Here is a 26,966-nt window from a genome sequence, read left to right as displayed (position 1 = left end):
AGTTTGTTCTTATTTAATTTGGATTCCAAAATTTTTCTTTCTGTCCATATTTATCAAGTTTTTTTTTTTTTGGTTTTGACAATTTATTCCGAATTTGTTTTTCGATAAAAAAAATCTGAAATTTTTTACACAATTCATTGAGATGAGATGCTGTTTAAATCCAGCTAAAAAGTAAGAACATTTAAAATAGTAAGATTAATTTTTACAGTAGGATAAAAAAAGTATTCAACCTTTTCTCTAATTGAATATGTTAGCTAGTTATAACTAGATAGACACGTAATCTTTATATTAAACTTTTTCCACAAGTTCATGAATATGTATTCTTTTTGTATTTGACTAGGAAAATATTTTTATTTGTGATTTATCAGGTAATGAAGATACAAAGCTTAATTAAAATGCTAAAATTACTTGCAAACACCTTGATTTAACCCCTCCAATGCAAAATCCCTTGCTAGATTGTATTGACAAAGTAGTTTGATTAATCCCTAATACCACACAGGTATGAGGGGAAAGAATTGTAGTCTTGGCTTCTTAAACCATATACAAATTGACTAGTTTTGTTGAATCTTCTCAAATGAGCCAAGAAATTAATCCATTATATAAACCTCATTTGTACAAACTAAATGTTGTCCAGATCCTCAGAATTGCCAAATTTATTAGGCCAATATTCAAAGGAAGGAAACACCATAATCTGCAAGAACAAGAGAAGAATTAGCAATCAAATAAACCAGTTAGAGTTAGGGGAGAATTAGATTCTTCTTCATTCTTTTGAAAAAACCAGTTCAAAATGGATAAGTATATGTCTTCATTAGAATGAAACATGACCAATCTAAGGATGGTGCATGTTGGCAAGAGTTTTATTTGGAGGAAGTGATTATTTACTTTACAGAGTTCTCACTGAAAACTAAAAGTTAATAATTATTTCCTTAATTATTTACCTTTTGTTTGATTATACTAAAAAAGAATTGTCTAATTTATCTCAAATAAAAATGGGGTTCATCCATATTATTCAAAATGATTGGTGTGATTTCTTTATGTAGTTTAAGATGATTGCTTGTATACATTAATTGCACAAATCATTTTGGATGGATGGAATTGTTTAACTCCACTTTTTACTTGGGAATTAGTCAGAGAAGTCCTAATAAATTGATCAAACAAATGGTAGATTTTGATAAAAAAAAAACTATCCTCTCTATGGGTTTTATAATCTAATTCAATGCAACAGTTGATAAACAGAAACCATGAATCACCAATCCCTAACCACAGAGGCTATTAAAGAACTTCATCAACTAAAAATTCAGTCATTAACAATGCTAACCGTATCAGTGAAGCTCATTTACAATCTACTTTTTGTCTCTGAGGCAAGTCAAGCTTGAGCAACTTGGTGAACTACAAAACATGATTCAACAATCATTAGGACAAGGAATCTTTGTAGATGGTGCAAAACAATCATGTGAAGTGAAAAATTCCTTAACAATCTTTTTGAAGGATGCATTAGCTCTAAACAAAAGAGCCATGCATGAATTTACACCCATATTGAGCTGCATTCACAAACACACCTGAGATGTCTTGAGTTCTAGCTCATCCCACTCCAGATAAGGACTGCTTCCTTCCACAATCCCTGTCCCAGCATATATAAATGCACCCCTATCCTATAATCAAAACATGACAAGATTATGATTGATACATCATGAATAGGTAATAGTAAGATTTCTGAAATTTATGGGATTTCATAGTTATTTTCCACAATTTCCACATATTTTTATGGGAATTTCAAAGCTATCAATATTTAATCTCAACAAAAGATAAAATCTCTCTTCATCTGTGCAAACTTCTGAAACTCAAGGGAAGCAACCTATTCTGAGAGTGATATGCTATTGTCACCAAGATGCATGTTAATATTAATGCAAAATAAATCAGATGCATTTCCTGCTACAGTACTACATGAGAAATACACAAGAAAATGATTCCTGTAGTTTTAGGATCCTTACATTTTCCATCTATGAATTTTGTTTTTGAACTTTATAAACCAAATGGATTCAGTACCCTGTCTAATCTTTATATGTTTTTAAAAGTTAGGTGAGACTAAATCCACATGGTTTTTAAAGTTTAAGAACCAAATTCATCAATATGAGAGTTCTTAATCACGCTTGAACAAAAGTGTAGAGAATAAAACGTTTGATTTAATAAGAATAATTTTGGAATATAATCAAAATCTCCAAAAAAACTTCAATCTATGCAAACTGAATGTCATTTGAAAAACCCCTTATATAGCTAACCTTTTCCAGCAATGCTGACCGGATGCCTACAGCAAATTCACTCTCTCCTCCTCCAAACCAACCAACTGGTCCAGCATACATCCCTCGATCAAATACTTCTGCATATTGTCTTTGAAAGTAAGTAAATTTTATCAAAATGATTGGAGTTAAAACTTTAGCAGTGAATTCATATGAGACACCATGACATTATCTCCAACTCAAAACTTAACAATAGGTTGATAAGGTCTTTTCTCCTTATATATTGCTCTTTATGTCCATTTCTACCCAATATATAACTTTCAACACACTTAGCTTAGCTTCAGCAGAGTACACTAATATAATATCCAGTTATCAAGTTTGCTAAACTCTAGTATGGAAGCTTGTAAGTGTTTATAGAAGAAAACAATGAAATGAATCATGGAGGTAAAATGAATCAAACTTTGCATAAGTTAAAATTAACTCAATGCACCTCAACTTTTTTAAAAGCTTTCTTGTTTAACTTCTCTGTACACAACTGTAAACTTAATTTTGCTTGGCCTTGGCCTTCTTGCCTTAGAAAAGTGTTGATAAAAGGGTCTTAAATTAAGCCTAAATCAGTATATATAGCATAATATCAGTAAGTCTCACTTCTGTTCCCATCATTCTGCCCAGATAACATATTCCAATTCCCCTAAATTTTCAGTCCGTACATGGACTTTCATGCTATGCTCCTCTCAGTTTCTACATTGCACTAAAGAATGTGACTTATTGCAGTTTAATGACTTCCTCTATTTCCAAACGAAAAATCCAAATTCTCAGGCTAAAAATCCTTTAATGAATAAGAAAAATATTTGATTGGGTAGAAACGGTAATAAATGAAAAAAGAGGATGTACCTGTTTCTGCAATTAAAAGTTGTGCCTCTTCTGTTGGAAATCCACAAACAGCTGGACTAGGGTGAAGAGATGACAAAATTTCAAACTAAAAGATCAAAAAGGAAAAGAGCAGATGAACAACCTGATTATTGTCGAATAAATTCTTCTATTTGTAAAGAACTGAAAATTAGAGCCTCACAAGGAATGTCCATTGAAACATAATTTACTTGGTACTGAAATTATATTATGTTTACCTCATCTTCTTCGCTTCTCAACCTGCCAGATAATTGAGCAAACAAATGTTGAATCCTGGGGAGTTTTCTTATCATTTTCTCTGGCTTGATCACAACCCTTTCACATACTGCCTGATAGAAAAACATGAGATAAAAGGTTTATCTCCTTCAAGCTAAAATTGTTCTAAAGTGGATATATCGAAATGCAAAAGTAATATGAAAAATGAAACATGGTTGAGTGTGGCATCACAAAGTTCAAACTTTCAATCAACAATGCTTTGGTCGTATGGAGGACAACATAGCTTCAATGTTATAATTAGAGAAACTTCTACAATTAATCTACCATGGTGTCTGGATTTTTACACTGCAGGTGGCTAAAGACATGTAAACCAGATTCTAATTTCTAAAAGTTCACATCCTACAACCAATAATCATTTTATTGAAATTGAATCTCCTCCTTCCAATTCTTGCTCCTCCTTTCAACTCTTGTTCAAGTTGACCTATGAATTGTCTAATGGCTCAAGGAAATATTCAATAAGAAACAAGATCATAAATGCAGATTAAAGCATCTTCTATACAGATAATCAATCCATGCTAAATTAAAATTACACGAATAAACTTACCTCTAATTTTCTTCTTACAGTGTCTCTAACTATGGTGAACTCAATGTCATCCTTTGGACTGTAAACAAATGACAGAAACTTGAACAACAAAAATTGAGGAGCCAGACATAAAAGTAAATGGTAGATATCACATGCATCAAGAAAATTAGTCTAAAGCAACAGTTTTGATCTATGGTATCCGTATCCGACATATATCAGTATCCGATACTCTTAAGATACTTTACTGTTACTTATCAATGAAGTATCTAACTGTAAAGCACCAATATTTTATGATGATAATAATTTATAACTTTTTATTTTGACAATGTCTAATAAATGTGATTTTAATTTGGATTCACAGTATTGCAATTATATATTTATTATGTTTTAAGAATTTTTATACATTATTCAATATGTACATGTCTCCTACCGTATCCTGATATTTTCAAAATACTCGTGCATCATAGGTTTTGGTCAAAGATCTAAGTAACAAGGTATACCTAGTAAGTAAATCAAGTTCAATTTGGCGATCTAGTGCTTGTGATGCTCCTCTAGCACGGGTTCCAGCCAAAGCCTCACTAGTAATGTGGAGCCATTTTCTGTGAAATAGTTGCTCTGGCTATTCATCAAGTTCATAAAAATTAAAATGGAAACAGAGGAGAAAAACGTATCATTGCTGATTCAATTCAGTAAACAGTTCTTGAAAATGTTATCCACCTAATGATATGCAAAGTAAGAAAAATTAAGCTATTAACCTAAATTAAGTTAGAGTTTCGTGCCAAATTCATTTGTAGGTGTACTTTGAGGAATGTTCAGCACAACATCATGACATGTCATGTAAATGATATATCGGTAAGAATATATAAAACCGTTTTAGTGCATGCTTACTGTGTTTCCAATGAATGCTGGTGCATTTGGTGGCTGAAGTAAAAACTGATATGCATTTTCACCTTCAACCTGTAATAGTTTTGATGGGAGCATAAGAAAAATTGCTACTAAATAATATGAACACAAATCAATTTGCTTGGGGCAGAATGAAGAACACAAGTGCAATACCTTTAAGCAAGATAACCATGCAAGAGGATCAATATCAGCAGTAGGCACTACTCTAGTGCTACGTGCTAGCACAACCTGAGTTTCCAAAATGGCATAAGATTAGTTTTCATATGGACTCTTGAAACACAAGTTATGATACAAAAGCTTGGAAATAAAATACAAAAATAGACAGCAGAAATGTGCATTACCTTGGTTAATAAGGAGTCGTTTCGCTCTATCATTTGTAAAGCTCTATTAACGGCAAGATCCCAGTCTACATTACTAGGAATGTTATGGCTGCTTAATATTAATGTTGGAGGAGTACTTTTTGGAAAGTTCACAATGGAAGAAGAAACCTACACCGCAAAGGTGTGGTGTTTTGAATAAAACATTCTGCTTAATAACTTTCTAGACAACTTATATATAGTTCTTAAAGTATTTTTGGTTTTTCCACACAAAAAATTAGAGTTTCATGGCAATGATCAATGTAACAAAAGTTTGCATCAAAAGTCGATATAAATTTGGAAGGTGAAACTCCAATTCTTATTATAGATTAACCATAAGTACCAAAGGAACTATGTCTAAGTTTTGTCCTAACAGCTTTCAAGGGAGAAAAAGTTTTGTGGTAACTCAAAAGACCATCTATTAGCACTCACATTGCAAAGTGTTTCTTGGAGTGCATTGATTGCATTTTCCCATGACCAAGAAAGATCATTATCCCAAGCAATAGTTATGGTAAGCATCGATCCTCCTTCAAGCTCATTGAACTCAACCTGTCATTTTTTTTGGCTTGGTATCTCTGGCTGCTAATGCTATAAATACTGACACAAAAATGGAATAGCAAAATATTTTTGGAAAGAAAACACTTTATTCACCTGAGGAATCATGAAGTAGAAAGAACCAAAAGCCAGCCACTCTGATGACACCTTAGCTTCTGCATTGAAACGGATAGCTCCATATGCACGGACTAAAGGGCATCTCTCAGAAAGAAACCTTGAAAGTGAAATATTTTTCGAAAATCAAAACCTAAGAGAAAATTATAAACAGGTTTTGAGGTTTTATATATCACAGTTGGTGGAATTAATTTTGTACACGAGCACTGCAGATTAAGGCAGTGTGAAGATCAAGGTTATATAAATTATGCATTATGAACCATATTGAATTGTAAAATTATGAAACAAAAAAGATAGTTTGGACATTCTACACAAACGTTACTTTCCAATTTCTATGACAGAAATGGTAAAAAAAAGTAAAAAAGAAAAGTACTGTTGAATAGTATGATTCATTTGGATGATATAAATGATACGAGACTTAAAGTGACTAGCAATTCATCACATGATAGAAATTGTTAGCAAGTCAAATGACAATGCATTGTGTGATTCAAATATAAGACTTTAATAAGTGGTGAAGATAATGTTAACAGCAGAACTGTTATCAACATTATTTTTAACACATTTCCTATTATTGCAAGTTCTACTAAAAACAATTCAGTTAATAAAAATGTATGTAAAGTTAATAATCAAACCAATATTACATAATGTCTAGCAACTGAACTAAAATTATGAAAGAAAAAACTAACATCACAGATAAAAATTGAAGAAGATCACCACTGTAATTTAAGCTGATACTTTTTGAAGGTGAATGGTGAATTACCTCCTTATAGAAATCCAATCCCAGTAGGAAAAGGGGTGTGGCTGGGAAAAGAAAACAGCAGAACCCAACCCTGCAACGCTCACCAAGTTTTCTTCACCATTGGGACTGTGCTTCCTTCCAGAGAAGAAGCAACGAGGAAGCAGAAGATGGTTTTGTGAATGGAGCCAATCGATGGCCTCAACCTGCTCTTCAATCGGCACCTGCACCCTTACTATGCCCGACAAGGTACCATACGGAGCCTCTGATTTCAGCTCTGAAATGGCCATGTTCAGACTGTACATAGCCATTGCAGGTGATGCAACTGCTGCCAATGTTCTGGTTTCTATGGTACCAACTGGCTTCCTTGTTCTTGCATGCTGCTCATGTCCCTCTCTGCAACCGTTCATTGAAAGGTAGCAGCATCCTTGACACACATGTCTCTGACTCCAAAAATAAAACACAAACATAGGATTAAACCATCTCAAGAACTCAAAACACCCACAAACCCAATACCTTAAAACGTTGGTTCAAAATGCTATCAAAAACTCTTATACATGAATTCATTCCTCATCTTAAATTTTCTCAAATTCTAGTCGTAGTTTTTCTGATTTTCTTGGTTGGACTCTAACATACATCTTAGTTTTCACTCAAAACAGTTCAAATTCTGCTTCATAAAAAATGGGTTAGATACTATTTAAAAAATCTCATAGAATTGAAACATATTTCTATCCCTAATTAAACTTTTATATAAATTCTAGTCAATAACACGCCAGATCTCTCATCACAGAAGAATCCCAATAAACTGGATTATGAAACTCTTAAAAACCGCCGATTGAGGTTTGCTTTCACTTGGATACTATGAAATGTTATAATCACTAGTATTCAGCTATGAAATGTTATAATCTCAAGCTATGAAATGTTGTATCTAATTCAATATTTACTTAGAAATACTTCTGAAAAGGAATCTAAGCATAACCTTGTGTTGATGTGAGACATGTAAAGAAAGTAGTTTAGTGCATTACATGGTAGTGGTGGAAGTAGAGAGTTTGGTGTCCCTTGGAAGCAGGAGAAAAACTGCATTTCTTTGTGTCAGTGAAATGAGTGAGCCACTTGTGAAAGGTGGCTGTGGCCATGATGAGCTTATGTGTGAGGGAGCATGAGAGAAAGGTAAAGAGAGGAAGAAAAAATGGTGGCTCACAGTGTGATGGCAAAACTGAAGAAGGAGATAGGAAGAAGATGATATGGTTTGGTGGGGTTGGATTTCTTTCTATAGATTTCCTTTGGATTCTAGTCATCATTTTTAACTTTCCCCTCTTAGCTTTTCTTAGTAAGAGAAAAAATAAATTGGGTTTAGCTATTTATTTCATTTTTATAGTTAAATGAATTTTGCCTTTAATTTTTTGTACTTAAAATTTTTTATTTTATTTTTACGCATATTTTTTTAGTATCTTTTAATTATTACAAGTGTAGAAACTAAAGGATTAAAAGTAGTATGTACTGAAATGAATAATTTTTAAATTTGTGCAAAGAGTAACTAAATGTAAATGTTATGTAATATGTAATGCATGTTTCTCCCTCTTATATATACTGAATAATACTTTTAAGTTTTCTTTTTGCATGTTTTTCTCTCTCTATCCACTCTCATACTCTTGCATGTCTTTTTTAGTACTTACATCACTTTTAAGTTTATCTTTCTATGTTTTGGTTATTGTGGAAAGACAGAAGCAAGGTTGCTAATTGTGGAAAGATAGAAGCAATCTTATTAGATGTTTTTTTTTATGGGAAGATAAGTTGTTTTTAGTTTTATATTTATTTTTTATAAAAAAAAATAATTTTTATATTTCATTTTTACAGGTCGATATTTTTTTCCGGTTTTGTTGTGACTTCTAAAACAAAATAGAAAAAAAATAAATGAACAAAAATACATTTACAATTAGTAAAAATATCATAACAATTACTTTTCATCGTCAATGTTCACCATCAGTCACTACCGACTATCACAAACAATTATCATCACTTAAAAATGAAATAAAAAATATAAAACTCTTCATCATACTAAAAAAAAATATTATTAAAATTAAAAAGTAAAATATAAAAGTGCGGAAAGAATGTATAGAGATTGGGCAGTTTCTTCCTGCACCCCTACATTTTTCTTTCTGTACTCCCACAATATTGTGCAAAGACAATACCGTCCCTATATAAAAAACGTACATTTATTTTTTGCATGGATTACAAAATTCGATAAATTTTTGGATTGACACTTCCAGTAAAATTTTGGATTGGCGTGTCCGATAACCTCCCAGATTGATGCTTTCGGTAGTACATGAATGAATCTAAATTAAAAAAATTATTCCTGATCCACCAATCCATAATTTAAAATATGCATTCCGGATTCAAAAAACCATAATTAAAAAAATCATTCCGGATCCACCAATCCGTAATAGAAATTAGGTTTCCAAATTCAGCAATCCAAAAATCAACAATTTATGCAAACTTTATTTCTGGAATACCCCCTCATCCGAAAAATAACATGATTCACTTCTGGATTGATGAATTCATAACACACTCCCAAATTCCTATTCCAAATAAAAGGTGAAGTTCAATTTCGGGATTTATAAAATTATGAGGGTGCAGGAAGAAACTGCCTAGAGATTGAGGCAAAAGTTACCATGTTGGAGCTCCTAAAAGACCCATGTATTATTAGAGGATGTGCACAATCACATGGTATTATTTATGAGGCTTTTACTTCCTGCAACTCCATTATTATTAAGTGTACCCCTATAGTAATAGAAAAAGACCAATATATCATTTCTCACTGAACCACGTCACCACTATCATTATTGTTGCTGCTTGCTCCATCACTACTACACCTTTTTTTCACTGCACTCCTTGAGAAGAAGCAAAAGAAGAGAAAATTCATCCTTGAAGCTATCATTTATATTATAGGAAAGTTTTTTTTGAAAATTTTATTCTAGAAAATTTATATTCTGAAAATTTTATTTGAGAAAATATGTTCTGAAAAGCTCATTTCAAAATATATCATTTACATTTTGAAAAGCTGGTTTAGAAATATAATTTATATATTCTAAAAAGTTTATTCTGGAAATTTTATTCTAAAAATTGTTTTAGAAATTTCATTCTAAATATCCAGTTTCAGAAATCATGTTAATGAAATTCTAAGCTTGTTCGGAAAATTTTCTGAAAATAACTTTTACAAAGATAAAATTGTCATTTTAAAAATTATGAGTTACATTTAAAAATTATGAAGTGCATAAAGAAAAATTGGTATGATGGTATTTATTGACATTAAATTTAAAAGAATTATAAAACACTTAATTCAGAATCTGAATTTCGAAAGACAACACTAATGTAGTTAAAATAGGTTCCTTAAAGACATGTTCATCTGAAAAATCTGTAAAACGGATTAGATTGAATAAGATCAAAAGATTTATTTAACCTACAATTTAAATAGATTTAAAAAAAACATTTAAAATATATATATATATATAAAATAATTAAACTTAAAATTAAAATCCAATGATATAATTACATTTTAAAATATATATTTAATTTATATTTTATTTAACTCTTTTTTCTATTTTAAACAGGACTAAACTCTGTTTGTCTATCAACCCAAGGACCAGCTTAAAAAAATTACAAATCATTTAAAAAACAAGCAGTATTAACTTAATACAATTTTTTTAAGTAATCTTTTATATACACATCAACATTTGTTTTTTAGAAATTAGAAATTACGTAACATTCGTAACATTAATTTTGAAAAACCAAATGTAAAAATAAACTTTTATAGAAACTAAAACTTCACATTAATGATACAGTAAACTAAAACTGCACATTAATGATATACTATAAACCAAAAGTAGAATAAAGTTTTTTATTTAATTTCTAACGATGAGCCTTCCATGTTTCCTCTAACTAATACAAAAAAAAAATCACAATTGCACCATTAAAATAGAACTACTTTTTTGATAAAATCATCAGCTACAATGGTTTCAACCTAACATTAGAAATTGGTAATGCTGTTACTCAAATTATAACTACGTATACAGAACAAAAGTGCTGGCATTATTAACAGAAAAAATCACCTCAACAAAACTTCCTACAAAGTATTCATCATGATATTAATCTTCTGAGAGATCAAATCCATGAAATTGTACTTTTTAAATTATCTTAACCGATAAATGGTGCAAATTTGGAAATTTAGTATGCTAATAACTAGGAATGCCTGATAGAAGCATTTTCAGTGTTTCATATGTCATAAAGACAATGCCAACACTGGGAACAACCTTGTAGTACTCAGGCAGAATTCCTCTGTACAAACCTCGCACCCCTTCGGTTTGAACTATCCGCCCAAATGCACCAAACAAGCCAGTGTTATAGACACGAGCTCGACCACCAGCACCCTCTAATTGCATCCTACGCCTAACAAGATCCAAAGGGAATGTTGCTGCAAGTTGCATGAGACATCAAACACAAAAACTTAGATAATGTCATAACGACCACAAAGACATGGAGTAATGATTTTTTAATTGGTAAATGCCATCATGGAAAGGCATTACTTGAGCACATTTTTTTCAATGAAAGCAGTTCTTTGGATAACCGATGTTCATGGGAGACAGGTAAGGTTACACCACAAGGTGAATTACATCAGCCACTAGGAGTACAAAACTTTCAACAGCAACTATTACAAAGGGGAAAGTAGTGTGTACCCATGACATGATGCTATACCGTAGTAAGAAATATTGCAGGCATATAATACAGACTAATATTGTCTGCTAGGCACTAAAGACGGGCAACTGAACTGTTATTCAAAGCAAGGTTTGCAACATGATTACACCACACCCGAATCTTCTATTTGATTCTGACAAGGAGAAGAAATTAGACTTCACTTTCAAGTATTTCAAGAGTGATGGCTGTTTCAATTATAATCATATATTGGACTAGTTTTAGCCTAATGAGAAAGGTGTTGTTCACAAGATTCTAGCTAGGTTATAGTGGCAATGTTGATTTATCATGTTCTGCAATATCGTTCATGAAAACTTAAGAAAGTTATGCTCAATTACTCAGATTAGTGCGCACCCACCTGTTGATGATGCAATTCCTGACAGACTGCCACAGGCAAGACCAACCACAGCAGTAGAATCATTGGGCCTACAGTTGGAAGAAACAGAAAATTAATTAACATTTGCAATACCATATTTCGTCATGCACAAGGTAACCTTCATGATAAACTACTCCTAAATTTCACACAATTACAGAAATTCACCTTTGTGTTTGCCATACAGAACGTAACCACTCATAAACAGAAAAACTAATAGCTATACTGGGCCCAACACCCTGCATTGTAGAAAATGATTAGTTATTTCAATAATAAGAACACAGCATGATAGAAATAGAGTAAAAGCATATTGTGAGCATACCAACAATGTTGCTCCAAGCCCCTTATACAGACCCAAGAAACCTTCATCTCTACAGATGGTACTGAAAGCATGTGAGATGCCTTGGTAGTACATGGTACTTCTCTGCAAAGGAACAAAATATAAATCCCAATATACAAGGTAAGAGCAGAAAATAATGACGAATGGGTTACAAATCAATCAAGCAATAAACACAAAGTAAAATATAGCCAAGCCACTCATGCAAAGAACAAAAGGATAGAGAAGTATCTATGATGGTTCTCTCTCAACTCACAAACATATCAACTTACCTGTGCTGCAAGTCGTGTCCTCACAAGATCCAAAGGATATGTGGCAGAAGCAGCTGTTATACCTGCCAAACCACCACCCACAAAGTGCACAAGGGGGTTTGCACTTGAATTTCCCCTAACATTCTCTCCCATCAGTGAGTGTAGTTGCTGCAACGCAACAGATAGGTGAAATTATTTCAAGTTACATAATAATATCTGCCGTAACTTCTGAAGCACTTACAGTATAGAAAGAACACCAGTGATTACATTCTTGTAGCGTTCATAAGCATAGAAGCTGACTGCAGAATAGGGAAGACGATGAGCAATGGTCACCATATTGCCTTTCCAAAATGCTCTAAACCCTTCTTCATTGATAATACGTGATGCCTCACACCATATACTAGGATTGCTCAAAGCTGCCACCTCAGAATGCATACCTTGCACCTGTTAAAAGACAAAACATGTAGAATAGTAAGATAAATACTACTTGAAACAACTTCATTTTAATCAACAAAAGGAATGATGGATCTACACAAAACCAATCAACTGAATCTTCAAAATCAAATGCCAAGCAAGAAAAATACATAGCTAGATTTATGCTATGGCATCACCATAATCACCAAGAACCAGTCATCTAACATGGAGAGTGAATAGTGGATTTAATAACACCACAGGACCAGGAAAACTACACCAGGAAATAGAGTATACAAAACATGTAATATGTATGTATACATGCATACACACAATAGAGCATGTTTGGTGTTTCTTTCATAACTAACAACAAGGGGAGAGAGGCAGCCACAAAGTTTTGAAAAGTGGTGCATGTAGTCGCAGCCAACATAGTGGCACTAGAGTGAGGTTCCTCTAAAATCCCATTTGCCAAAACTGATCGCCATAACTAACAAACCATTTTCTAGTTCCAGTTCAATCTTCCTTTCTTCCTTATAATTTTCCCGATAATTATTTACGGTATCTCTATATTTACGCAAAAAAATCCACACAGGCTCGGACTATAAATTTTTTTAATAAAATATCAACCATGGAAAAATAGAGTACAATTACAAGTGCAACAATTAATAAAAAAAAACTAAAAAGTAAAAAAGTAAGCTTTATCAGAAACGCATTAAACCAGAAACCAAAACCAATTTCCCCAATTCAGCTCAAGCTCAAGAACACCATACGGGTCAAACAACATTCCAAAGAAGGTCACAACAAAATTAAAACAGATACATCAAAAATCAAATAAAGCAAAAACATTTTTCAGTAATTAATTAAAAAAAAATAAGAAACCTGAAACAGGATAGTGAGACGCGCAAGGGGGGCAGTGCAGGTTTTGCTAAACGCGCCGGCGATGCCGCCGGCGAGAAGCTGATGCAGCGTGCCTTGACTGTTCGGCGCCAGAAACTTGGCGGCGACGCCGTCGGCCTTGAGGGTTCTCTGCCCCCCTTCCATCACCATCCCCACGCGCGCTTCCATTCTCACTCGCGACCCTTCTCACAATAGGAATCACAGCGTTTGCTCTGCTGGGACAACTGGGTGTGCTCTGATTTCGTGTGGCGTCACATCGAAAGAGAGAGGATTGAGGTGGTCGGAGAAGGAGAAGAACATGGAATGACTTGAAAGGGTTTTGTGGTGAAAGTGGCAAGTTTGGAATGTGTAAGGAAACCCTTTCCACTTTGGAAGTTTGTGGTTGTCGGAAGTTGGAAAAAAATTAGGGTTTCTATTTTATTTGTTTTTCTTTTCTGATTTTTTTTTTTTTTTGTGGTTTCGTTTGTGTGCGTCGCTTTCGAACGGTGACTGGGCTTGTGGGATTTGAACAGTGTTCGAGGCGCATCTTGAAGAAGAAGTCACATTGATAGATAATCTAGGACACTTCTTTTTTTATATACCATTCTTTATTTACTAAAATAAGCCAATCCCCTAATATTTTTTTTTTTATCGGCAATAATTTTGCATGGTTGATATATTGTGGTTAGGCCATAGATAGTCTTTAAAGAGTCTCAAACTATTATGTCAAAGACAAAAACTAGATAATCATGCAAAATAATGATTCATGATGTTTTTACTTGAAGAGAGTCTTTTCTAGGATTTTCTATCACCTTCTATTCTTTCAATGATGCATAAAATTATGCCTCACGCCTCATATTTAACCTAGTTGGACTTGGGTTAAGTGACTTCTCGCCTAGGAGAGCTACAACTTGTTTGGGCGAGTTGGACGAGAAAAAGCCCAACTTCTATGAAGTGATCTCGCCTGGGCAAGATTAGGCTCGCTTGGACGAGTTCCTCTGAAGTGATCTGGCTTAGGCGAGTTTGGGCGAGTTGTGAGCGATCCAACTTTCCTTTTTCATCTTGTTTTTTCTCCTTTAGCCCTCTCATCTCCATTTTTTCCTAGAATCCTAAAATTAACACAAATTTGAGAATAAATCATTTTTATTCATATTATAATCACAAAATATGTAAAAATGTTTAAATTCATAAATTAGGGGTCAAAATATAGTTATTTTATCAATAAATATCCATAAGTGTCTGTCTTTTAATATGAAATATTACTAAAATATGACACTTATCATTGTTTCACTGTAAATACCTTGGACGCTTGATATGGAAATACTTTTCTTTGTCATCATCTTTGTGTCTCTGGTTTTTTATTCCCTTTCATGAGTTTGTGAATGTTGATAAATGATTATGATAGTCCTTGAATTACATTTTATGTTGCTTGAATTACGTCTTTGCATTAATGCACTCTTGAACTCTTTCTACACTCATGGTTACTCTGAACGTTGTGAATGCTTCTTGAATATTCTCTATATCACGTTCTCCACTTTTTATTACGTACTCATTCTTTGAATGATTTTCTTAATCAACTCTGTAAGAGTGTTGTACCATTTATTGTATCAGACGTTGAAATAGGAATTTCTTGATACAATCTCAAAATACTTCTTTACCTTCTGGATCTATTTAATTGCACTTGTTTTCTTTTAGGAAATCGTTGAATGGTGCTTTAATGCTTGATTTGCACCAATCTCGTTCATCAACTTTTTCAATCTCTCAATCAAACACTAAGTATGAAAACTATGAATTTAACTTCTTCGCGACTTAATGTTCCTAAAATACATTTAGAAACACTTTTTGTGACTCAACAATCAATATAATCTTTATATTAAAGCATGGGTGTTGTTGAAAACAATATATTTAATTATGTTTCAATTATCATATATTTCAATTCTCAGGTATACATCCATAAACATTATCAACACTTTCTAATCTCAAATTTAATTCAACACAATATATTCAAGTTTATGTTCAAAATAAATATTTCACAATATAAGTTCAATTTCTCTTGAATATATTTCACATAATATCACTATAATCAAATATACACTATGTTTTTCGAAATAGATTATATTTTCATATTCAGTTTATTCATTTTGAATAAAAATCATTTACAATGAATTCATAATATCAAAACGAGTATTGAAAACATATAACGATCATTTGGACAATGTATAGAATGTAAACTCCAAGTTTGGAAACTTTCTTGTTCACTTGTGCATAATCATTTGTTACGTGTGTGATTGAATTATCGTTTATTGTCTTGCACTAATGCTCTCATTGTCTGTTATATGTTCTTCTTGACAACACAATCCATTAAGTTCCTTTTGTAAACATCATCTACTAGCTTGATGAGTCTGTTGATATAGAATGATTATCGTCTTATGTTTCTAGTGAAGATTTGTCCATCTGATATTTTTATGTCATTATCTGTTGCTTCGGTTATATTCAATCTTCATAGCCTATTTTGTCTAATACATTTTGTACTTATATTCATGTCTCATGTATTGTCCAATATATTGTTTCTATTTATGTTGTACAAGAGTGAGCTTAGTTATTAACACAACTTATAGTGTTTTTTTATCATCAAAATGCTTAGACTTACAGTTTAATGGGTGATAGATCGTCTGGTAACATTAGAGAACACGCCACCTCCAAGAACTACTCCAAGAACTAAACGGTAAGTAAAAAAGATTCACCACTTTATAAAGCTTCTCAAGATAATCAAATCAAGAGAAGAGAAAATTCAAATTCTCTCACACTAACAAAGGAAACCTTCATTCAATTTCAAGATGTCTTGTCTTTACAAATGAAAGATACACCTTTATATTAGATAAATATAATCAAGGGATCAACTCAGGTGACCCTCCAGTTAAATTAGTAAGGAAAATTAGGCTTATAAGCTGATCAGTCCATTACGAGTTCGCTGGCCTAATATATAATGGGCTTTTGGATAAAATAGAATTAATGTTTTTTCTTCATGCACTCCATTATTACCAACTGCACCACGTCATTGCTGCTTACCCTTGGAAGAAGAAGAGGGAGAACTCGCTCTAGAAGGCATCATGTTCTGGAAAGTTTGTCCTACAAATCTTGTTGCACAATGTATTTTGTGTTCTAACAAACTTGTTTTGGAAATTCTATTTTGGAACACATTTTATATGTCTTCTGGAAAACATGTTCTAAAAATTTTATACTTTTATGAAGAATAAAATGACAACTTTAAAAATTCCATTAAAATTGATTGATTTTTTTCATTTTGAATTTATTTCAAACACACTAATCAGACATATATGAACAGAACACCCCAAAAATATCAAAATTGTCCATTTTAAATTTCACATAAATGGAGGTGGTCTTAACATAGTCCATGTATTAGAACCAACCCATTAAACTCATCTCACTTTTGAGAGATATAAATGCAACACACTCCAAAAAGAGTTATTAGTGTATCTAATGAATGATTTATATATGATGGTTCATTGCAGGCAAATTTTTGAAAAGGGTTACCTAAGTAACAACTTCAATTATGAGGATTGCAAGTTTCATATATAGGAACTACATATAAAGCATAAAGACCAAAAGTTAACTAACAGGAATTTTGAAGTATTACAAAAGAGCTTAAAGAGCAAGAGCATTTGGATTTACTCCCAGTAATAAGCTCAAATGAATTTACACGATAATTTTACAACCTTCATACAAGTAAGTTCAATAGAAAGATGAGTTAATCTGGTTCATTCATCATTGCCACTGTCACCACAAAGTGCATCATTCCAATCCCTCTTCCAACTTTGGATAATTCATGAAAGCACAACAGAAACATGTTTAGTATATCACCCTAATCAAATGAAAAGTCCAGGCTAGTTATTAGACATTGAGGACCTTCAGCCTACAAAGTCATGCAACAGTTGTCCTCCAAAATGCCTATTCTGTGACTCATATCCACTCATCACATAGCCTTCATTGTTGGTTTCAAGAGCAACACCAAATCGCTGTGCTGCATTCAAGGTAAAAGGTTCAGCCAACCCAATACCATGATTTTGATAAAGTCCAAGTGTGAGTGACACACTATTGCTTGCACTGCCACCCATGTTCACTCCAACACCACCGGGCTGATTGTTTGTGCAGGCAAGATTCAGCTGCTCCTGAGTCCTTACTGATATGTTAGGAAGTTCTTCTGTAGCTCTCTTGTAAGGAGCATCTTGAAACTTTTCTGTTGACCCAGATGGATTCTCAGAAACAATGGAGTTATCAGAAGGTAATTGATCACTTGACTTGTTCCTGCAATGTTCTTCCTTCTGTGAATTCTTGTGAACCTGCCGTGTCTCTAGCATATGTATTTCTTCCACCATTGGTTTCCAGAGCCTTACTCTTGCATTAATGAACCAATTAGACACCTGCACACAGATAGAAATTGCCAAACATTAGAAGAACAAACCCTTTGGTCAGTAAGAATGAAAAGATTAACTACATTTTGGGTACATATAATTTTTTGAGAAATACACTCAAGAAACTAGCAAGCACCTGTGAATATTTCTTCAAAAAAAGTTAAACCAAAACACACTTAGAGGTTGGTTATCAATAATATTTACCTGGCTACGAGATAGACCAGTTTGTTTAGCCAACATTATCTTGTCTGTATCAGTAGGATAACTGGAAAAGGAAAAGAATAACTAAGCTAACAAAACACAATACATGAAAGGAGCTAAATGTGTATCCGGGGAGTCAAAAAGATCATGATGTCACCAGCACATTCATATTTGACTTCACTGAACAAGTAATCTCAGTTGTTGATGAGAAAATCATTAGTTGTTGTCACGCATGTTTATGCAAAAATCAACTATTGATTTTCTCATCAACATTGCTTTAGCCTCTTAAGCAAGTTGGCTTAATTTAAATGAGCTAGCCAGAAGTTACTTGTGATTCATACCAACAAACATAACATAGAACTTACGGGTGCAGAAAGTGCTCAAACAACCATGCTCTGAGAACGGTCACAGCGCGCTCGGGGAGTCCTCTTTGAGGCCGCCAAACAGGTTGGTGCTCAAGAAACCCTGGCCTTTGGCTGTATGGGCCTCTATCACTGTTGCCAAACCTTGAAGACTCATCCTTCCTGTTGCTGATGTGAAAATGAGCTTTATTGGCAAACTGAAGTTGGTCAGTAATTGCATTTTTCAAGCATCTAAAATGTTTGGACATGGCTTTTATAGCCAAACTTGCATAGGGAGCTGCATTGCTGAGGCCTGAAACATACTCAAATGATGTTACTACTTCATGCATCTGCTGATAGTATTGCCTGTACCTCCTGTAAACCTGTTCAGGATAAATCAACAACAATTAGGACACCTAACTAATCCACCAAACATCTCATATAGGCACCCCATAGTACCTATCAAATTCCCATGTGAATCTCCACATTAAATAACATACTTACCAAGACAATCTAAGAAGGAAAACAAATTAAATGCAAATCACATACAACAGAATTATGCTCAAACCTCACAAACTTGTCAATTTCCTATCCTTTGCATCCAATAAGTTTGAACCTAAAAGACCAAGATATAGGGTGGATGCCTTTGAATTTAGTGCAAAAATTGATAGCAAGAAGTCCAATTTGTCGGAAGCATGATTCATAAAATTTATATCAACTTTGCAGGCTGATATTCTAAAAATTCAACATTTATGACTCTGGGATTTCAGCTAATGCTGCACCAATTACTTGAATTGCCTGAAGGCTGATCACAAATTCAGAAATTAGAGAATTGAAAGAACATGTACTATATTGATATCTAAATAGAGAAAGTTCCCACCATCAGATAAATAATTGGAAAGAAACTACATCCATTATAAATTCATAGAGTTGAATTTCAAAGACGGATCTTCTGAGTCCCTCACATTTACTTGATCCAATCCTCCAAATGAGTAATTACACAACAGAGAAAGGGATAATCTTTTAACTGTTTGGGAGAACAGCTAAATGAGAGAGAGAAATAAGACAGTTCCACTTTACTTCACTGAAATTGGTAATAAATTTCATCCACTTCAAAAGGAGAAACATATGCAATCTAATGTTTACAATGAAAAAGAAATATTGAACTTTACTATTTCACTGGTTCATATAAATTTATGGTCACCGTCATGATTTTTACACTAACAACATCACTTCAAGTTAAAAGACTTGTACCCCATTAAAATTATTGCATAAGAGTTTATCAAAATTCCTACACCTAATGTGATGCACTAAGGAACCAATCACAAGCAGGAACTGTGATGTAAAAAATAAGGTGAGAGAAAATATGGGAAAACAAACATTTTCACATTGTGGTAAAATAAAGATTTTGCTCCACCACACATTTCTACAACAGCAATTGAAAATGGCTTTCAGCTAGAAGTTCAACCAGAGAAAAGTCAAAGCCATCATATACAAACAAGGAAAATGTGTGTATATATATACCTTATCAATGTTATCACCCTTTGTCTTAGTTTTATTCCCCAAGAACAATATGAGGAAAAATGCAAAGACAACATTAAACATTTTTAAATCATTTACAAGGACACCAGTTAACTAACATAGTACAAACATAGCCCTTGTATTTATCTTAAAAGGGGCGTAGTACTTATGTGCCTGAAGGTGCTTTTCTAAGTTAAATGGTCTATTAAGAAATGTTTTTGTGGGCTAAGATGAAATTAATCAATATTTAATAAAATGGTATTATACCGCATGTATCTTTACTAGATAAACATCATCACAAACCATGTATGACACATTTGTTCATTTCATGCTACAGTTTATCATTAATATAGTCCAAAAAAAATAGTAACAGATAAATATCCAATATCCCAATTCCAATACAGAATCAATACATCCACCCTTTAAGAGACCACTTTCTTGCAAAAACAACTTATTCAAAATAGTGTGTGAAAGATTAAATTGTACCATGATTCATGAGTTTGTGTGACAGGCTAAACAATTTTAGCATCAAAATCCTGAGTACTGTCAAAATAATAATTAAAAAATAATGACAACTTTACATAAAGGTAAAACACCTTCTCATCCAAGTATGTAAGTTTCTTTAACCTTTGAACCTCATGATCATATCACCACACACTTTTTAGGAGTATAAATCTTTTCCAATGGATTCCTTCAAGAACTTTATGCAAATTATCCTCCCAAACTGGGTGACATAGTCACATATTAGAAATCTTTATATAGTTGACAGGCACTTTACAATGCCAATCTTCGTGCATATATTCCCTCCCATTAACTTTTCCAAAAAGGACAATTGAGTTCACCGAGGCCATCCATCACAGGAAATACAAGAATCTTGATGATGCACATATGTACAGTTAAAAGACCATTCATAAAAGATATAAACTACAATGACATAATCACAAACATAACTACACGCTTACTCAATGCAATCAACAAGAATCTAAGCAACCTTCCACTTTGAAGGAATCACTAGCCATTCATTAATGAAAGATAACATAAGCAAACTTTTAAAAACCTAAACAATATTAAAAAAAGGAACTCAACAACAAATTTTTCTTCTGGATAACCTAAACTAAAACAGTAACTTGACCAAAAGACTAAAATTGAAATCCTCAGGAACATCAAACATGAACAACAAAAATAATACCCCTTGAGCAAAATTTTGAAGTCAGAATAACACAAAGTGAAAGAGAAAGAAAAAGGATGTTAACAGAAAAGACACAAACCTCATCAAGCATAGTTAACAGTCTTGACTTTTTGCGACCCTGGTCACCCCCTTGATCCCCTAATAGATCTTCACTTGAACTCTGAGGAGGAGGAAGAGGAATAGGTTCCATCAACGATGCATCAGCCACCATGTTCTCAGCACAAACTCCACCAACATCACATAGCTCTTCCAATAATTGCTGCGCAGGCTTCAGGAACCTCGATCCCTTCAATATAGAAGCATAACCAGTAAATGGCCCCATAGGCACCGTGCACCTCGAAACTTCATTCAAACCAGAACCACCATAAGCCACACATCCACCACCACCAACCCCACCAACCTTATCACCATAAACCACAGATCCATATCGCTGAAGATTCACACCGTTGTTATGTGATGACAGAGACAAAGACAAAGGCTCAGGCTTAAACACCATGATCTCACTACCATTATTATTATTATTATAACCCTGATCAAACTCTCCCAGGTTCTGTGCTTGGTAAAGAAACATGTTGTTGTTGTTGTTATTGTTAATAACCTGAATTGTGGCTTGGTTCAGAGGCAACGAAGATTCAGGATCCAAATAAGAAACCGAAGAGGAGTTAGAAGAACAACACGAAGAAGAAGAAGAGCCATTGTTGATGACGCCTCCACCTCCAAAACCCATCATCAAATTTGCACGTTCTTCCTTCACACCACAACCCAAGTTGTGTTTGTGGGTGTTGTGGAAGCTGGTTAGCAACTCAGAAGATATGAACGAAGAAGGGTCGTACAAAGGAAGCAAAGTGGAGGGTTCAACGAGACCATGTTGGTTCTGTGTCACCACAACTCTTAGCTTATCTCTTCTGCTTTGCTGTGGCACATGGTAAGCCTCAAAACCCTCAGCCATAGAAAAAAAATATAAAAAGAAGAAGCAAAGAAGCACCCAAAAGCTGAAAATGAAGCTCTTCAACACAAGGTAGGGAGAGAAGAGTGTGTGGAGTGACGATGAAACGAGAGAGAAGAAAGGGTGTGTATAATTGTGATGTTGTTGTGAAGCATGACAGAGAAAGAAGGTGATTTAGTTATTTCTATGTATGTAACTATATAGTAGTGAGTTGGATACGTGATGTGGGATTTTAAGGAGAATTAAGTTAAGGTTTTTGCGTGTGTTTTTGGGTTTTGGTTTTCACAGCTTCCTTCTTTGGTCTTTTCTTTGTTTCTCTCTTGCTACAGTGTTGTGGCTCAGAGTGAACAACACAGATTCTCTCTTCTCCCTTCAAAACAAGGAACAAAGTGCAAAACACTACAAGGACGAAGACCTATAGGGTTTCAGACGGATGGCCACCGGCTATTCCCGGTAATAGCCAATGTATAAATGTATGTATATATCTGTGTCTGCTCCTTTCTTTCTCCCTGGGTTGCAGGTATGTCTGACACTGGGTTTCTCACTTTTGTCGTTTTCCTAAACTTTTTCATTTTTTTTTTCTAAATTTATTCCATCACCTTCTAAATGATTACAAAATATTAAACAATATTGTTTATTAAATCATAATAATAATAATAATAATTATTATTATTATTATTATCATCCTACGTTTCCTTCTATCCAAATAAAGTTATGTTGTCATGTTCTTGTGATTCCTGCATTAATAACACGTTGCTAGATGAAATTTGGATTAAATTAAACTTTCTATACTAATTTTTTAACAGAATAACTTTCTTGAATATAGTTTGTTTCATTTTAAGCTGCTTAAAAAATTAACTTATTTTCATAAAAATTAAAATTACTTTATTCTAACTTCAAATTTAAAAAATAATATCGTTAAATCAATCATTACATAATATAAAATATTACTCTTTGGAAACCCTTCTTCTAAAACAACCCAACACCAACAATCAAAGACCATTTTAATAGTTTCCAAGACCTAACAATATACATTAGGATTAATATAATTATAACACAAAATATTATTTTAACGTGATATTGGTTCGATAATTTGTTCTAATTTAAATTCGGTATCAAAGACTTATTATAATGTTATAAATATATATTTTTACCAGATGAAGATTTATATTAAATAATATTTATTATTTTTACTAATTATATATTAAGATTTAATTTATAGTATTTTTTTTAAATGTTGGAGATCTTATCGACTAAAAATTAGAACATTTTATAGTATATAAGTAAGTGCAAATCTCATCTTATAAGTTGATTTTATAAAGTTAAGTTAGGCTTAAAGTTTACTATGTAACCCTAAATCATTTTGAGCATACCCTATCGAGTGTTTGTTGGCCTTATTAAGTATCAGGCTGTTATCGGACCACTCACGCAGGAGCTGTCACTCTCGGTGAACTATCGTAACGAATATTTGTTAGACTTATAGGTCACCCACTACTAGACCGTTATCGAGCTGTCATTCTCGAAGTGAGGGGGTGTTGAACATTTTATACTATATAACTAAATAAGGTATAAATGGGTGCAAACCTCACAGTGTGGGAGGAGTATATTAAAAATCTCATATCAACTAAAAATTAAAACATTTTATAGTATATAAATGATAAAGTATAAGTTGATACAAACTTCACTTTATAAACCGATTAATCTAAGTTTAAAATCTACTTATTAACATAAAAAAATATATATATATTACCATCACCAACCTTTCCAAATTAATAATTTTAGTATGTAGTGTATTTCCAACCAATTTAGTATTGTTAGAATGATTGTATGGTATAAAAAATACATAATTTAATAAAGTGTCTGGACTTGAATTAAAGAATCTTGTTTAGTTAATAAAAATAATAACTAAAAAAAGATAAAATTGGAAATACACTTGATCTAAAACCCAAAGGGTCAGAAAGACCCCCTTGAACAGAAACTTGATTTGATTTAACCAGTTTAATTTTTGGCTGAATAAAGTATACGTCATGTCATTTTCCCCATATGAATAGAAAACGTCAATTTCCTATGTAGCTTTAATAAAATAATTAAAATTAATTTCAGATAAATGGTTAATTTTATAGAAAGAAAAAATGATTTGTCTTTGGTGAGAGAATAAAAGTGAATTAAAAAATTGAAAATATAAAAAAGTGTGATGAGATGAATGATAGCGATGGTGATGGCGATGACGCACGTGAGAAGAAAGGAACAGTGCGATGAAAGAAAGGCTGAGTTTACCCTTCTCACCACTCATCCGCCAAACCTACACCCCCTTTTGCCTACTCTCTCTCCGGTTACCACCTTTACACCATTTTTTTTTACTAACTAATTTAATATTTTTTAAATACATACCAAGTTAAATACAATAAATAGATATATTTTACTTTTAATATAATAAGATAAATTATTATTTTATTGTAAAAATTTTAATTCTGTTAATTTTAATTAAACTCTATTAATAATTAAAATAATGAATATATATTTTGTTTAATTTTAATAATTATTACGTGTATTTAACTTTAATAGAAACTAATTTTAAAAATAAAAATAATTAGTTGGATTATTAGATATAATTTTAGAAACTAAAAAATTTATTAATTTCTAAATTAATTTTTATTATTGATAAATATTTTCTAAATTGGTATCTAATTAGCTATCCAATTTTTTACTACAAAATTTAGAAGGTAAATAATTGACAGTTAAAATTTGGTAGCTAATTAAATATCAATTTAGAAAATATTTATCAATAATAAAAATTAATTTAGAAATCAATAATTTTTTAGTCTTTAAAATGTCTCTAATTTAGTTAATATAGCAACTAATTATTTTTTTTTCTTTTCTAAAATTAGTTTTATTTAATGATTTTCTTGTAGCGAAAATGGTTAATAATTATAGATATTGATTTTTTTTTTTAAATCTATGATAATTATTAAAAATTAGGTATGTGCTCAATTATACTAATTATTAATAAAAATAAAATAAAATGGTATTACGATTCTGGAATTTCTTTATTGCATTACAGAATACACTCTATTTTCTTTTATAATTTTTATATTAAGATAATTTTTAAATTATTTTTGTTATTGCTATAACGTATTTTTATTGTTAGTTTGAAGAAAAAATATTAATTTATTTTTTCAAGAGAGAAATGAAATTTAAAACATTTAAAATTATAATAAAAAACTGAAAAAATTATCATAATAATAAAAAGAAGTATTACAGCATGAGAAAGAAATGAAATATATTATAATAATCGTGATTAACAGAAACTTGAATGATGGAGGACCCAGATTAATAATTATAGGGATGTGAATTGTGTGATTGAGGGACCTTCATGTCGAGGGATCAGCAAAATAATTAGTGGATTAAACTACACTAATCATCTTCAGCTCATTCATTTTGTGCTAATTTAATTCACACTACTAATTCTTTTTATTCTATATTTTTGTTAACGTGCAATTCAAGTGTTTGTTTTGGTGGATAGGTAGTTGAAGAACTTAGCCAAGTGTATATCTATATCTTTGCCAAAATTTTCTTTCAATATCATTTTATTATCACAATTTTAATCATTAATAAGGTACAAAATATCTTTTGATGTATCTAAAATCTAGATTTAAATAATTATTTTAATTATAATCTATGCGAATCTCATTTAAAATAGTTAATTTTATTCTCAATTATACTTTAAGAATTTAATGTTAGATATTCTAAAAGTAAATAAAAATGTACTCATCAATATGTATTTAATTTTTTTTAATAATTATTTTTTCTGGGAGTTACTTTTCATTTTACCATGATCAACAACATAACTATGAATCATATTATAAACAATTTAATGAGTAGTATTGTGCAAAATATAATTATCAGATGCAACTAATTTTTTTATTTTTATAAATGTGCAATACATCCAAATGAAGAACCAACTTTGGAAGAGATGTTGAAGCAAATGGGTGAGATGAGCATGAAATTCCAACAAAGTAATATGAAAATGCAACCAGATAACCTGATATTCCAGCAAGATATGGAGGATAGTCGAATCATACTTCAAAATTAGAATGATCAATTAAAAAGGCTTATGCAAAAAGTTATCAATCCTCCAAGTAATATAAATATCAAGTCATCTTATGCAAATGAAAAAGTAGAATAACCTGTATTAATTGAAGAGGACGAAAAACAACACGAGTTCCACGAAGAGGAGAAAGAAGAAAAAGTGCAAGAGTCTGAAAACAATATAAACTTGAATCTTGATTTAACACAATTTTCATAATCTAAAACAGGATGCATTTGTGATTCTAATGGTTTTTCTGTGTTTTCAGATTAATTATGTTATATATTCAGTTTCTATGCCACTTGAAGAAACATACTCTATTCCACAGTAGGTCATTACAACGATTATGGATGAACAATCTAATTCTTATGATTTTGTTGACAAATCTAATGTTGGTATTGATCATGTTTGTGCTTTTGTCTAAAGTAAAGACATTCACATTGAGGAGAACTTTGCTAATACATGTGTAGGTGCATACACTAAATTAAATGGACAGTCCAAACCAATATCATCTACCATCAAGATGTCATTTAGGACCATAATGTCTAACCCCACAGAGTCTGACATCAAAATGTCCATATCCAAAGCGTCTAATGCCTTTATAGACTCTAATACTTTAGTGTCTAACCATAGAGTATCTAG

General features: G+C 32.2%; 3 protein-coding genes across 4 annotated transcripts; all 3 read right to left on the bottom strand.

Moving 5' to 3' along the window:
* Nucleotides 1-419: 419 nt before the first annotated feature.
* On the bottom strand, nucleotides 420-7,903 carry LOC137818333 (isochorismate synthase, chloroplastic-like). 2 transcript variants are annotated; one of them, XR_011082059.1, is made up of 15 exons: nucleotides 7,635-7,903; nucleotides 6,634-7,052; nucleotides 5,856-5,973; nucleotides 5,637-5,753; nucleotides 5,190-5,336; nucleotides 5,002-5,076; nucleotides 4,834-4,902; nucleotides 4,446-4,564; nucleotides 3,967-4,024; nucleotides 3,365-3,475; nucleotides 3,132-3,216; nucleotides 2,280-2,388; nucleotides 1,560-1,652; nucleotides 1,319-1,389; nucleotides 420-691 (listed from the first exon to the last, which is right to left on the bottom strand). XR_011082059.1 is itself a non-coding variant. In XM_068621682.1 (15 exons), the coding sequence occupies exons 1-14, from the start codon at nucleotides 7,743-7,745 to the stop codon at nucleotides 1,333-1,335; spliced, it is 1,677 nt and encodes a 558-aa protein (XP_068477783.1). In that variant the 5' UTR covers nucleotides 7,746-7,903; the 3' UTR covers nucleotides 420-691; nucleotides 1,319-1,332. The 2 variants fall into 2 exon arrangements, 1 of the variants encoding a protein (XP_068477783.1); XM_068621682.1 differs by having other exon boundaries at nucleotides 2,280-2,377.
* A 2,676-nt stretch (nucleotides 7,904-10,579) lies between these two features.
* Nucleotides 10,580-14,176, bottom strand: LOC137818511 (uncharacterized). Its single transcript, XM_068621981.1, has 7 exons — nucleotides 13,610-14,176; nucleotides 12,587-12,763; nucleotides 12,341-12,487; nucleotides 12,054-12,155; nucleotides 11,900-11,970; nucleotides 11,717-11,784; nucleotides 10,580-11,080 (listed from the first exon to the last, which is right to left on the bottom strand). The coding sequence occupies exons 1-7, from the start codon at nucleotides 13,793-13,795 to the stop codon at nucleotides 10,842-10,844; spliced, it is 990 nt and encodes a 329-aa protein (XP_068478082.1). The 5' UTR covers nucleotides 13,796-14,176; the 3' UTR covers nucleotides 10,580-10,841.
* A 3,040-nt stretch (nucleotides 14,177-17,216) lies between these two features.
* On the bottom strand, nucleotides 17,217-22,753 carry LOC137818884 (BEL1-like homeodomain protein 9). The gene is made up of 4 exons (XM_068622524.1): nucleotides 21,371-22,753; nucleotides 18,606-18,964; nucleotides 18,244-18,304; nucleotides 17,217-18,048 (listed from the first exon to the last, which is right to left on the bottom strand). The coding sequence occupies exons 1-4, from the start codon at nucleotides 22,238-22,240 to the stop codon at nucleotides 17,536-17,538; spliced, it is 1,803 nt and encodes a 600-aa protein (XP_068478625.1). The 5' UTR covers nucleotides 22,241-22,753; the 3' UTR covers nucleotides 17,217-17,535.
* Nucleotides 22,754-26,966: the final 4,213 nt, after the last annotated feature.

The sequence above is a fragment of the Phaseolus vulgaris genome, chromosome 10, assembly GCF_000499845.2.
Source record: "Phaseolus vulgaris cultivar G19833 chromosome 10, P. vulgaris v2.0, whole genome shotgun sequence".
NCBI classification, from domain to species: domain Eukaryota; kingdom Viridiplantae; phylum Streptophyta; class Magnoliopsida; order Fabales; family Fabaceae; genus Phaseolus; species Phaseolus vulgaris.
The sequence above is the reverse complement of the archived record's forward strand: the minus strand, read 5'-3'. Positions and strand labels throughout refer to the sequence as shown.

Coding starts and splice junctions, on each gene's coding strand:
- LOC137818511 (XM_068621981.1), bottom strand. CDS start 13,795: ATGGAAGCGCGCGTGGGGATGGTGATGGAAGGGGGGCAGAGAACCCTC. Junction 12,488..12,586: donor CTTATGAACGCTACAAGAAT/GTAATCACTGGT, acceptor GTTGCGTTGCAG/CAACTACACTCACTGATGGG. Junction 12,156..12,340: donor GGACACGACTTGCAGCACAG/GTAAGTTGATAT, acceptor GTTCCTTTGCAG/AGAAGTACCATGTACTACCA.
- LOC137818884 (XM_068622524.1), bottom strand. CDS start 22,240: ATGGCTGAGGGTTTTGAGGCTTACCATGTGCCACAGCAAAGCAGAAGA. Junction 18,965..21,370: donor TGTTAACTATGCTTGATGAG/GTTTGTGTCTTT, acceptor TATCCTGAACAG/GTTTACAGGAGGTACAGGCA. Junction 18,305..18,605: donor TTTGAGCACTTTCTGCACCC/GTAAGTTCTATG, acceptor TTCCTTTTCCAG/TTATCCTACTGATACAGACA.
- LOC137818333 (XM_068621682.1), bottom strand. CDS start 7,745: ATGGCCACAGCCACCTTTCACAAGTGGCTCACTCATTTCACTGACACA. Junction 1,653..2,279: donor GGTCAGCATTGCTGGAAAAG/GTTAGCTATATA, acceptor TTTTGATTATAG/GATAGGGGTGCATTTATATA. Junction 1,390..1,559: donor TAGAACTCAAGACATCTCAG/GTGTGTTTGTGA, acceptor CATGTTTTGTAG/TTCACCAAGTTGCTCAAGCT.